Source organism: Dipodomys spectabilis, unplaced genomic scaffold (assembly GCF_019054845.1).
Source record: "Dipodomys spectabilis isolate Male_0828 unplaced genomic scaffold, ASM1905484v1 ptg000119l, whole genome shotgun sequence".
Taxonomy (NCBI): domain Eukaryota; kingdom Metazoa; phylum Chordata; class Mammalia; order Rodentia; family Heteromyidae; genus Dipodomys; species Dipodomys spectabilis.
Genome location: NW_024870796.1, coordinates 927,579 through 940,787, shown reverse-complemented (window position 1 = coordinate 940,787; position 13,209 = coordinate 927,579). Strand labels below are relative to the sequence as shown.

Genomic DNA, 13,209 nt, shown 5'->3' with positions numbered 1-13,209 from the left:
CCTCATGCATGCTAGTTATGTGCTACCACTGAGTCACGGGAGGTGTTTTCCTGGGGGTTTTATTACTGTTTTTTCTTCTTTTGTCACATATTACTGAGTCCAGAGCAATTGGCTCCTCCAACCCCAGGAGGCCCCAGCCCTTACACCCTAGTCTGGCAGGCTTTGGCTTGGCACTGCGCCTCTATAAAACCTGCTCACATAGCAAACCGCCAACACACTAGCCACTCCCCTACTGTACCAGCAGCCCAGCATTCCTGATTTCCAAGATTCGGTGAATCAGAGTTTTCCTTTGCCATAAGAAACAAGGACAGCCAGCTCTCTGCCTTGTCTACCTTGACAGCATCAAACCCACCTGCTAGGACCACAGCACACATGTTAGACTTCCATTGTCTGTTCCTGCTCCAGTTGCGTGCACTTCATACCCTTCCTTCCCCTTTCAGCTATACAGGCTTGAACTCATCATCATCCTCATTTTAACATACACAGTAATAAAAATAATCTCCTTTGGCTAGGTGCCATGATTTATACCAGTAATGCCAGCTGTTTAGTAGGAGATAGAGACTAGGGGAATCTCAGTTTATGGCCAGCCCAAGAAAAAAGTTAGTGAGACCTCCATCTCAACAAAAAAGCTGCCAGGCGCCAGTGGCTCATGCCTGTAACACTAGCTACTCAGGAGGCTGAGATCTGAGGATCACGGTTCAAAGCCAGCCCAGGCAGGAACATCTGTGAGACTCTTATCTCCAATTAATCACCAGAAAATCAGGAGTGACGCTGTAGCTCAAGTGGTAGAGCACTCGCCTTGAGCTGAGAAGCCTAAGGACAGCACCTAGGCTCAGAGTTCAAGACCAATGAGAGACAAAAAAAAAAGCTGAGCATGGTGGTTTGCACCTGTTGTCCCAGTTCTGTGGGAGGCTTATATTGAAGGAGCAAAGTCCAGCTGAACTTCATTCCTCCTCACCTGAAAGTGAGACTGTACCTCAAAAATAACTAAAGCAAAAGGGCTGGAAACATGGCTTAAGTGGCCGAATGCCTATCATGTGCAAAGCCTTGTGTTCAAACTTCAGTACTGTCCAAAAAAGACTCTCACTTTCTTCTTTTTTTTTTTTTTTAACCTTCTCCCATTGACTTTACCATCGTCTCACATCCCTTTTTGTTTTGGTTTTTTAATATTTTTTTCTTTCTAAATACCTGTATTGACACGTAAGAGTACCTTCTTAAGGGCTATAGTGTGATTTTTTTCAGAGCAGACATGAGGGTTCCTTGCTTTTTAGAATGCAGAGAGCAGTTTACAACAGAAGAATGAAGCCATCACGAATTTTGAAGGAAAAAACAATCAAGTGATGTCCAACATGAAACAAATGGAAGAAAGGTAGTCACTTCCCCTGGCAAACAGTCCAACCCTAGAGGGCGGGGCATCCTTTGGGCCTGAGACCAACACAGCCCCTTCCGGAAGTACAGACCAATTGGGGTGGTGAGAGTCTTGCTCAGCAGAAGAGCTGGATGCAGCAGCTTTGCCCAAGCAGTGTTTTGTTGAGCAGCCTTTTGGCCATTGCATCAAACTGTCCTCAACAGAAGCTGGGCAGTGAGTAGTGTGTCACTCACATTTAAATATCAAGTCAAGCCAGGAGCCATTGGCTCATGCCTATAATCCTCACTACTCAGGAGGCTGAGATCTGAGAATAATGGTTCAAAGCCAGCCTGAGCAGAAAAGTTCATGAGATTCTTATCTCCAATAAACTATTCAGAAAAAGTCAGAAGTGATGTTGTGGCTCAAATGGTAGAACACTAGCCTTGAGAACAAAGAGGCTCAAGGACAGTGCCTAGGCCCTGAGTTCAGGTCCTAGGACTGGCCTGAATGAATGAAGGAAGGAAGGAATATCAAGTCAGCAGTGGGTTAGAATAGAGTCCAAAAGTAGGTATACACACAACCAGCCCCCAGCTCTTTACAAAGGAGAAGGAATAATGTAATGGACGTTTCAGCACCGTTTTAACATCACATGCCAGACAGAGCCTCAGTGAAACTAGAACTGTTAACCTGAAGTATAACACAAAAGCATCATCTGTAAGGGAACAACTTGGTAAAGAGACTCTTAAACTATTGTTCTGTGAAAGTCACAGTTAAGAGGGAAAAAAAGGCAAATTTGAGCAAAAGCTTAAGACCCTAGATAAAGCAGAAATGGCTGAGGGCATGGCTCTAATAGTAGAGTGCTTGCCTAGAAAGTATGAGATCCGGAGTTCAAAGCCAGTACCACCAAAAGGGCTATGACATACACCTGAATCCCACTTCCCAGGAGGCAGAGGCAGAGGATCTTGAATTGGAGGCAGCAGGACTCAGTACTTGAGAAGTCCCAGGTACTTGAGAAGTTCCAGGTACTTGAGAAGCTGAGGCCAGAGGATCACTTGAACCCATGAGATTGAAATCAACCCGTGCGACATAGTGAGAACTTGTCTCAGAATAACAAAGCTAGATGTCATGATACACACCTGTATTCCCTGCACTGAGACAGCTGAGAGTTCCAGCCAGTCTGGGCTACTAAGACTGTCTCAAAAACAAAAACAGTATTTTCCTTCATAGCCATCTCTCTGTCTCTGTCACTGCCTCTAGGTTACAACACTCGGAACGGGCAAGACAGGGAGCCGAGGAGCGGAGCCACAAGCTGCAGCAGGAGCTTGGCGGCAGGGTCAGCGCCCTGCAGCTGCAGCTGGCCCAGCTACACGAGCAATGGTAGGGAGCCTTGGGAGGTGGCAAGGGGCAGCTGGGAGAACTGGAGGAGGGAAGGGCTGAGGGGGCAGCTAGAACCCCACTTCAGACTTCACCCCTGCAAAGCTAAGCTGTAGAGCCCATGTGCTAAATAAAGAACAAAGGATCAATGAGACTGCAAGCCTCCGGGGTCCAGCCAGTGCCTGCCCACTCAGCCCTGGCCTTGACTACTTTGCTCACTACCCCTAATTCAGTATCATTCCTTGCTGCTGGTGGCTGGAATTCTTGCTGTTAGCTCCATCTCTAACTCAGGAGAGGACTGTGCTGTGGTGTTTCCTTTCTCTCCATTGGCATCTCCACCAGTCGTTTGCTCAGCGGTCCTGGTTTCTTACGGAGGGAGGCACAAGTGGGCCTGGCTGTTCACATGATCTCCTGCCTCCCGCACCGAAACTAACTCCAATTCATCTTGGGACAACAGCTCAAGTCTAGAGAAAGAGCTGAAATCAGAAAAAGAGCAAAGACAAGCTCTTCAGCGAGAATTACAACATGAAAAAGACTCCTCGTCTCTTCTCCGAACAGAGCTACAGCAAGTAGAAGGATTAAAGAAGGTAAGCCAAGGCCCACTCCTGTGCTCTTCATGTGGGAGCCCCACCACCCTCCAAAGTTTAGGGAGCTGTTCTCAGCGCCTGTCCAAGGAAAGGCCAAGATCACCTTCAGAATGGAATGGTGGCCGGGCACCAGTGGCTCACTACTATAATCCTAGCTCCTCGGGAGGCTAAGATCTGAGGACCATGGTTTGAAGCCAGCTGGGGCAGGAAAGTCCATGAGACTCTTACCTCTAATTAATCACCAGAAAACTGGAAGTAGAACTGTGGCTTAAAGTGGTAGAGCACTAGCCTTGAGCAGAGCTCAGGGACAGTGCTGAGGCCCCAAGTTCAAGCCCCACAACCAACAAAAAAAAGGGGGGGGGGCAAGGACAGAGAGCGAGGCTTGAGTGGTAAGCAAGGCACAACGCAAGACCTGCGCACGGAGCCCATGCAGGCACGGGCCCCTGCATTTGAAGGGGTCCCCAAACCAGCACTATGTAGAAAGGCCAGTGTTTTGTTTTGTTTTTGTATGTTGTTGGTCATGGGTGCTGTCCCTGAGCTTTTGTGCTCAAAGCTAGCACTCTGTCATTTTGAGCCACAGCTCCACTTTTGGTTCGGTGCAGGGTGGTTAATTGGAGATAAGAGTCTGATGGAGGCTGGGAAGGTGGCTCAGTGGTAGAGTGCTTGCCTTGCATGCATGAAGCCCTGAGTTCGATTCCTCAGCACCACATAAGCAGAAAAAGCTGGAAGTGGCACTGTGGTTCAAGTGGTAGAGCAGCTAGCTTTGAGCTGAAGAGCTAAGGGACAGCGCCCAGGCCCAGAGTTCAGGCATGGACTTTCTTGCCCAGGGTTGACTTTGAACCACAATCCTCAGATCCTCAGATCTCAGTCTCCTGAGTAGCTAGGATTACAGGTATGAGCCCACAGCACCTTGCCAAAGCCAGTGCTTTCTAACCAACACCAGTGCATGCCTTCACCCCAGAGGGTGGCTGGCCACTTAGTTCAGGTTCAGATCATCCCCAGAAAGTAGACTGACTGGGACTCCAATCAGCTCTAGAGTAAACCTGTTCTCCATTTCCCCCTGCCGTCGCCTGCCTGGAAAATGTGGCCTAGATGCTGCAGGCTTCAGAGAGTGTCGAAGTGGGGTTCTATCCTGGCATCTCCATTTTCTAGGAGAACCAGGCCTCCCAGAAAATGCAGAGCAGTCTGAAACCTCCCCCTACCTGTAAAATCCCAGCAGTCTTCGCAGCCTAGCCTTTCTGGGGAGAGTGGGTTACAGACTGTTGTATCAAGCCTTCCTGCCTGCTCCCTTGGGAGATGGTGTACCCAGGGCTCCAGGTTCCCCTGTCTGCTGTCACCAGCAGCCTCGCCAAGCCAAAATTGAGCGGTCCCTCGGGTGAGCAGGCTCAGACCAGTGCTTTGCAGTCTATACCATGTGATGGTGTAGCTTCTGGTAGAAAGGGCGTCAAGCTGCTGGGAAGGGGAGGGTCTCCTCCAGAGCTCACAGTGGGGAAGGGAGAAATGGTGGGAGAGGACCTAGAAAGTTCTGCTTACTCACTGAAAAGATCCCCACTCTACTCCAATTTAGAAGACTTCTATTTGAATTATACCCTTCTACCTCAGCACTTCCCAACCTAGCAGGCCTAACATGACCAGTAAGCCATGGGCTGCTTAGCACCCCAACAGAGGGCACAGCAGAGGTTGGGGGTGCTGAGCCTCACTGGTGTTCCCAGCATCCCAAAATGAATACTCAGCTGCTTTCTGTGTCTCTGTCTTGGCTTTCCCAGCCTTGCCAAGTATGCTGGCCCCAGGTACAGTCACCAGTGTTGTCCCTAGTGAGCTTCCTTCCATGCCTGGCTCCCCGCACAGGCTCCCAAGCCTCCAGAGGTCTGGAACTCAGTCTATCATCCCTGGTCAGCCCTCTCCAAATCCGCCTCTGCAGTGCTGAACAGGAAGCGCCATCTTTTCAGGTGGCTGGTGTCTTCAGTAATTTTGTGTAAGGCTCTGTTTTTGAGATAGCTGTTTCTAAAATGTGTATCTTTAATAGAAACTCACATAGGCAGGCCTTGTTTGTCCTGTAAGGGTAACTCGTTTGGGTTTTGAGGTTTTTTGGAGGGAGGGACAGTACTGAAAGTTGAATATTCAGTGCCTCTCATACATAGGTGCTCTACCTCTTTAGCAATATCCCCAGACCTTTTTGCTTTAGTTATTTTTCAGGTAGGGTCTCAAGTGTTTTACCAGGATCAGCCTAGACTACATTCTTCCTGGTACACCTTCCACATAATCTGGATGACAAATGTATGCTACCACACCCAGCTTTCTTGTTGAAGTAGGGCTTCATCTCTGCCTTTGAAATGGTGCCAGATCTCTACCTCCCCAGTAGGAGGGAAGACAGGCATGCCCTACCATTCCTGGCTTGGGGTAACTGGTTTTAATGTGCCTGATGAATGTAGCTGATCCCTGCCCCAAGCTGGGCACCCCTCTTAGGATGCTCACCTTCCAACTGTCCGTAATATACAAAAGAACCTTTCTTGGAGATGTTAATGCGGTAAATCTGCTTTTTGCTCTTACAGTGTGTTATAAGATCTACAGGTGTTGCAGGACTGTGTGTTAGATGTGTGGTTTATCTGTTTCAGGAGTTGCGGGACCTCCAAGAGGAGAAGGCAGAGTTGCAGAAGGTCTGTGAGGAACAGGAACAAGCCCTCCAGGAAATGGGGTTGCACCTGAGCCAGTAAGAGCCAGTTCCGCACCTGTACCTTCACATTCTGTGACCTCCTCTCTAGTCATCTGCCCACCTGTCAGCCAAAGCTATTTTCTGGTGGTAGAATGAAGTAGAGCCAGGCAGAAAGTCTGACAGCTGGACAAGGGTGACCTCAGGAGGTCTGCAGTCAGGGAGATCAAAGTGTTGATATCTGCCAACCACACAGGGATGATAGTAGTCAGACACAAGTTAATTTGTTGAGGGTAGGTACAGAGAGAGAGAGAGAGAGAGAGAGAGAATCCCCTCCTTCCCCCAGTCCTGGGGCTTGAACTTAGGGCCTGGGAAGTGCCCCTGAGCCTCTTTGTGCATTTAGTGTTCTACTGTCTTCCGCAGCACCACTTCTGTCTTTTTCTGAGTAGCTTATTGGAAATAAGAGTTTCACAGACTTTTCTGCCTGGGCTGGCTTTAAACTGCAATCTTCAGATCTCAGCCTCCTGAGTAGCTAGAATTACAGGCATGAGCCACTGGTACCTGGATGAGGATGTTGATTTTTTAGTGAACTGGCCCTCCTGTTCACTAACTTACCTAAACCCTGAGGGAAGCCATTGGTGATGAGCCATTGCTGAGTGGTCCCTTGTCTCTCCTACAAGCCCATGCCAGATGCCAGACCCCTCCACCTCCCCCAGCTATGGGAAGTTTCTGGTTTCTCTATCTTGTATACCTCTGGGTGCTTCATACATTGCTTCCCAGAGGTCTGTGTGGTCAGGCTGCCATCTTGACCTGTTTTGCCAAGTCCTGTCCATCTGGCAGCCTCTGATCCTATCAGTCCACCAGCTTATTTCTATAGGTCAACAATGAACAGCTGTCTGCTGACCTTAGTGAAGACCATGTTTTCTAATCCCTTCTGTAGTCTGGCCTATACCTCCCAGAGACCTGCTTTTTTGATACTCAATCTGACATAATGGCAGTTTAGATGAATCTCAGCTTCTAGAAATGGCTCAGATGGGTCCCCTAATTGCCAATAAGTGTTTCATTTTACTTGATTCTATTCTGCTAAGTAAGTCCATTTCTAGTTGTGCTACTTATATGAACACTAGTGGGATAGAGGCAGAATGAACAGCCATGGCCTCTGCCTACCTCTTCGAGGCTATGCGGACAAGAGCTCCAGCCAGGGAGAAGCCTAGAGATTGAGAAACTGAGGTTCCTGCTGGGGAGTATAGAGATTACCCCACCCCTTGCAGGCATGTTATACTCAGGTATGGCTGTGCAGAGATGCCACAGACAGGACTTCTCTGAGATTGTTCCATGAAATTCTGTGAGATCATCCTCAACTTTTACACTGTATCAACCACTTCCAAATCTCCTGCAAGCTACACATTGCTTTAGGAGCCACATTTGGTCCCAGGCTCAGCCTCAGTCCTGGGCACACAGGAGCCAGTGTGCTGAAGTGACTCAGCTACACAAAGGTAGAAAACATTTGCCAGTGACATGCTGGTATGTTCCTCTTCTTGGTTTCTATCTCTCCCTGCTACAAAATGATATTTTATGTTCTTTTAGGTCCAAACTGAAGATGGAAGACATAAAGGAAGTAAACAAGGCACTCAAGGTACGGAGTTATTAACATTCCCCATAAAGAAATCAGGGTGCACTACTGTGAGCCTGCTCATGCCCCGTGGCCCATGTGCCGGGGTGGAGAGGTACCGCCGTTCCCTGCCCCATGTTGAGATGCCATGGTGACAGGTGGGCATGGGACAAGTGTGAGCTGGAATGTGGCTCTTCTGATTGTTGTTCCTCTCCCCTCCCATGTGGCTCAAAAGTAGGCCTGTATGAGCCTAGCATCAGTGGCTCACGCCTGTAATCCTAGATACACAGGAGGCTGAGATCTAAGGTTCACAATTCAAAGCCAGCCCAGGCAAGAAAATCCATGAGACTGTGTGTGTGTGTGTGTGTGTGTGTGTGTGTGTGTGTGTGTGTGTGTGTCTGTCTGTCTGTCTGTCTGTCTGTCTGTCTTTCAGTCATGGGGCTTGAACTCTGGGGCCTCGGCACTGTCCCTGCACTCTTCAGCTCAAGGCAAGTGCTCTACCACTTGAGCCCCAGCACCACTTCCGGTTTTCTAGTAGTTTATTGGAGATAAGAGTCTCATGGACTTTCCTGCCCGGGCTGGCTTTGAATTGTGATCCTCAGATCTCAGCCTCCTGAGTAGCTAGGATTACAGGCGTGAGCAACCGGTGCCTGGCTCCATGAGACTCTTATCTCCAGTTAACAACCAAAGCTGGAAGTGGAGCTGTGGCTTGAAAGGTAGAGTGAAAAAAAGTTAAAAGATGTCACCCAGGCTCTACCCTAAGTTCAGGCCCCAGTACTAGCACCAGGGGTGAAGGGGAAAGACCTAGATGATAAGCATGGTAAAGGACGAAGAAAAAGATTACAGAAAAATGAGAGTATTTTATTTTTTTATTGAGACCTTTCCCTCCAAGTAAAGGGCCAGAGATCAGAAAAGCCCCATGGCACAGTGCCCTATGCCATTTCCAGAAACTGTTCATCCAATTCCTGAATTGAACCCTTTCTAGACAATTTAGGGAAGAACAGAATAACACATCACTGAAGAGCAGGAGCAAGCAAGGGACCCAGGAAGTACTGCACTGGCCTGCCAGGGTGGAGAGGTGGCAGAGGAGGCAGAGGTCTGGGTCTAGGATGCCACCTGTTTGCAGGGCAGTGGCTCTGCAGCCTGGCTGGAGCACTGGCTGCTCATTGCACGGTGACCCACCTCTTTGCAAAGGCCTCTCTGACCCTCAGCTTCCATCCTGCTTGGCGGCAGTGTGCCAACTGGCACCCCCTTGTGTCCTGCAAGACCTTAGCACCTCTGCTACCTGACTTCCCACGCACATGGCAGGTCAGTTCAGACAGCAGAGATAGCCACCCATCACAGCAACCAGGAACAGCTCAGACACCAGTGCCTCACCCATTCGTTCTATCTCTGGCTGGGGTAGCTCAGTGCTGTAGCCTTGCCTTGCATGTCTCAGGTTGGGTTCATCCCCAGCATCATAAGGAAATAGGGACATATTTGGTCTCCCCTTGTAGATCAAAGCTCCTTGGAGATAAGTGCTATGAGCCCATCTTCGCATCCCCACCCACGCGGCAGTGTTTGTACCAGCTCCAGGGCCCAAAATGAGCGGAACTCGGAGGCCACAAGTGGAGCTCCCTGCTGTTCTGGATGAGCGCCCTGCATACACGTTAGCCACCCCGGCATCTGTTCTGACTCAGTCATGAGGATCAGTGTGTCTGCCTGATGCCCAGGGGCAGAGCTACCATACTTTTAACTTTCTGTACTACCCCTGCAGTCCCTAAGGCGGGATCAATCACATCCTTGTTTTTCTTGGGAAAAGCTGTCTGTCACAGCCTTGATCCTCCCCTAGAAGGGTGAAAAGATTCCCCCAGGCCTCACACCCCCAGCTGCCTCCACATCTCCCTCCTGCAGTCCAGCGATCACGGTGGTTAGTCTGAGAAGGACATAGGGGAATTCCCCTATGAGCTGGATGCTGAAGAGTCCACCTAGAGGCTCGGACTGCTGCAGAGCTGGGACTCTGGCCAGTAGGCGGCAGTCAAGAGTCCTGCAAGCCCAGGCCGATAAAGCAGCTATGACTCAAAAAGAAAACAGGTGTCACTGGGAAGGGACAATAGATGGGACCAGACAGATCATGACTGTTCACCAGGTGAGACAAAGTGAAATTCCAGGATGTTCTTTCCTCCTCAGGGCCACACTTGGCTGAAAGATGATGAAGCCACACATTGTAAGCAGTGTGAGAAGGAATTCTCCATATCCCGGAGGAAGGTAAGCCAGGACTGCCTCACCCTGGAGTCCTCGCCCTGCTGGGATTTCTTCTCTGGCTCAGGCTGAGCTCTTAGACCAGGCACACTGCAGCACGGCATTGTGACTGCATTCATTGCTCTGTCCAGACAGTCTCCCTCCTTCCCTCGGAATCCCTCCCCCAAGCAGTGCGTCCTGCAGCCTGTCCTTCACACCCACTTTCTCAAGGGCCTGGCCATCATTCAAATACAACACCGCCACCACTGCCAACACACCAGTCCTTTTGGTTTGCTCTGGGCAAATATAACGTACCAGAACCAAACTCTGCCTGATTGAGGCCAAAACAACCCCTGAGGACAAGTCATCAAAATCTCACTGGTAACTAGGTGCCAGTGGCTCATGCCTGCAATCCTAGCTACTCAGGAAGCTGAGCTCTGAGGATTGTGGTTCAAAGGCAGCCCAGACAGGAAAGTCTGTGAGACTCTTTTCTCCAGTTAACCACAGAAAACCAGAAGTGGCGCTGTGGCTCAAGTGGAAGAGCACTTGCCTTGAGCTGAAGAGCTCAGGGACAGTGCACCCAGAGTTCAAGACCCACAACCGACCAAAAAAAAAAAAAAATCTCACTGGTGACCTGACCTGAGCAGAGAGCACTTGACTGGTGCATCTGCCTGTCGTCTTAGCTTTTGAATTGTAGGCAGAGGATGCTGGGAGCCACAGGAAAGGCAGCCTTCCCCCTTTTACCCCCAAACTTCAAGGCCTCACCTCTGCCTGCCCCCCATCTACTGGGGGAGTTGTTGCAGGTAAGGGGGGGGGGAGGAAACCTGAGCTTCTAGCGAGGCAGGGCCTCGCCTGAGCAGTCCAGCTCAAGAAGGGCTAGCCTGAAAGTTTGGGAGCAGGAGTTGCCAAGGCTAATCAGGCCCAGCTCCATGTCCGTCACGTGCCCAAGGAACCAAACCCAACACAAGATGACACACCAGCTCCACCACCACGGGCCGGCTAGTCATCGGATCACTGGGAAGCTAGATGAGGTGTCAGGGTGAGTGTGACTGCCTTTCTCTTGTCCTCTAGCACCACTGCCGCAGCTGTGGCCACATCTTCTGCAACACCTGCTCCAGCAATGAGCTGGCCCTGCCCTCCTACCCTAAGCCAGTGCGCGTGTGCGACAGCTGCCACACCTTGTTGCTCCAGCGCTGCTCATCCACCGCCTCCTGAGTTCCCAGCCTGCCCACCTGTCCTCAGGGCAGAGGGCAGCCCAGGGGACAGTGCCAAAATGGGTCTCAGGGGGCTACCAAGGGCTTGGGAACCCCAAGGCCCCTCATTTCCCCATAGAATCAAAAGGGAAGAATAAAATCTTTTCCTCTTGGGTGCTCTGGAAGATAGCAGGTGCAAAGTGGCGGCTGATCGCCTTCCCGGGACTCCTGAAGAACCAGCTGCTGTAGACTCCTTGCTGCATTAAGAACTAATCTGTTTTGCAGCAGTTGGGATTAGTATGCAACTGCTTTACCCCACTCCTCATCTACCACCATCTTGATTTACGCAGTGCTTTAAGCCAAGTAGGTGACGGTGTGCCCTGTGTGCTTCCATCTCAGATTTGCCATTCCATGACCTTGTGGCTCACCTGTTGCCAGCCCTGCAATAAAATCCTTTTATTTTTCACTGTCTACAGATAGTGCCCTTGTGCCCATAGCACGGAGCCTAGTAATGCTGAGCCAGGCTGAAGGCGGTTGTGGGTAGTGCCTGGGCTCTCAAGCCTGTCACCAAAGTCCAGATTGGGGTTGCATCCTAACAAAGCCATAGGAAAGAAAGTAAAACAAAATAAGCACAGCTGGGTGTAGTGCCAACACCACTAGGGTACTAAGGCCAGCTTGAGCTACGAGACTGGTCTCAAAAAACATAAGCTGACGTCGGGCACCGGTGGCTCATGCCTGTAATCCTAGCTACTCAGGAGGCTGAGATCTGAGGATCACGGTTCAAAGCCAGCCCGGGCAGGAAAGTCCATGAGACTCTTATCTCCAATAAACCACTTGAAAACCAGAAGTGGTGCTGTGGCTCAAGCGATAGAGGGCTAGCCTTGAGCTGAAGAGCACAGGGACAGTGTCCAGGTCCAGAGTTCAAGCCCCCCAACCGACCAAAAAAAAAAAAAAACTTAAGCTGAAAGTGCTTCCTGATCATAGCCTAGCCTAACGTGACTTAAATGTGCTCGAAATACTTAACATTAGCTTTCAGATAGACAAAAATGACTCAACACAAAGCTTATTGCATAAGATGTTATCTCCCATATATTGTAAACTAGAGTGATCTTCATTAGTTGATCTTCATTAGTCAGGACTACCGATGTAAATGGGAATTTATGAAGATACCTGTTGAAAAGCACCTGCCAGCACGGGCTCTTTGTAGGCTGTTTGTGAGCCCACTGGAGTACACACCCTCCCCAATCACAGTGCATAGAGCCAGATAACCTGGGGCTTACGAGGCTAGGAGTATTTTTGCTTGCCATGTCCAGACAGCAGACAAATCTGCCAGGCTGTTCCATCGTTTTAGATTGACACCCTGCCCACAGCCCTCATCTCCCACCAGTTCCCTACCCTAATTAGATCCACATGCTCTCAACTGAAGCCAGATTCCAGCCAGCCTTGAGAGTGCCTTGGGAGGCATTGGAATAGGCCAGGCCAAGCATGCACAAGACCCCCTTCTCAACAGATAGTGAAGCTATCGCTGCATGGGAGGTTGAGATTGGAATGAAGTTCCGGGGCAGCCCAGGTAGAAAGGTGACTTCATCTCAATATAAAGAAGCTGGACCTGGCTGCACACTCTGTCATCCCACTCATGACTTCCTCTCATAGGCAGCTCACAGTCCAGGCTTGTATTCCGGCAGAAATAACCAGGGCAAGTCAAGCTTGTAACCCTAGATACTCAAGAGGCTGAGTTGGAGGATTCAGGTCCAAAGCCAGGTAGGCAGGAAGTCTGATTTCTATCTCCAAAATAGCAGAGCTGGAGACATGGCTCAAGTCACAGAACAAGTACCTCCTCCAAAAATACAAAACACTGTTCTAAGCTGCAAGTTTTTCAACCTTTTAAGAGCAGGGACACAGTGGGCAAAAAAGGACCCAAAGCGCCTGTATCTGAAAAATAGCTAAAGCAAAAAGGAAGGGCTGACAGAGTTCAAGTGGCAGTACCACCAAAAAAAAAAGCACACAATACATTTCCACTACTATCCCTGCCTGCCATCTTAAGTGCTATTCCAAGCTTCCTTTCCCTCAAGTAGCAGAAGTCCCACAGTACTTAAGCATAAACATGCTTAAAACATTAAAAGCAGGAAAGTGTGACTGGTGAGATGCAAAGTACTCAGGAACGGGACATGTTAAATTATAACCCACTTACAGACTTCTTTAAAAACCTAAAGGTGTTGGGTCCT

General features: G+C 49.7%; 1 protein-coding gene across 1 annotated transcript in view; it reads left to right on the top strand.

Moving 5' to 3' along the window:
- Nucleotides 1-11,455, top strand: part of Rufy1 (RUN and FYVE domain containing 1) — a 36,683-nt gene extending 25,228 nt beyond the window's left edge. Inside the window, exons 12-18 of the mRNA XM_042688955.1 lie at nucleotides 1,272-1,369; nucleotides 2,606-2,725; nucleotides 3,180-3,309; nucleotides 5,925-6,019; nucleotides 7,547-7,595; nucleotides 9,741-9,818; nucleotides 10,863-11,455. Of these exons, the coding sequence (XP_042544889.1) occupies nucleotides 1,272-1,369; nucleotides 2,606-2,725; nucleotides 3,180-3,309; nucleotides 5,925-6,019; nucleotides 7,547-7,595; nucleotides 9,741-9,818; nucleotides 10,863-11,006 (714 nt within the window). The 3' untranslated portion in view covers nucleotides 11,007-11,455. The remainder of the gene's footprint in view (nucleotides 1-1,271; nucleotides 1,370-2,605; nucleotides 2,726-3,179; nucleotides 3,310-5,924; nucleotides 6,020-7,546; nucleotides 7,596-9,740; nucleotides 9,819-10,862) is intronic.
- The last annotated feature ends 1,754 nt before the right edge of the window (nucleotides 11,456-13,209 follow it).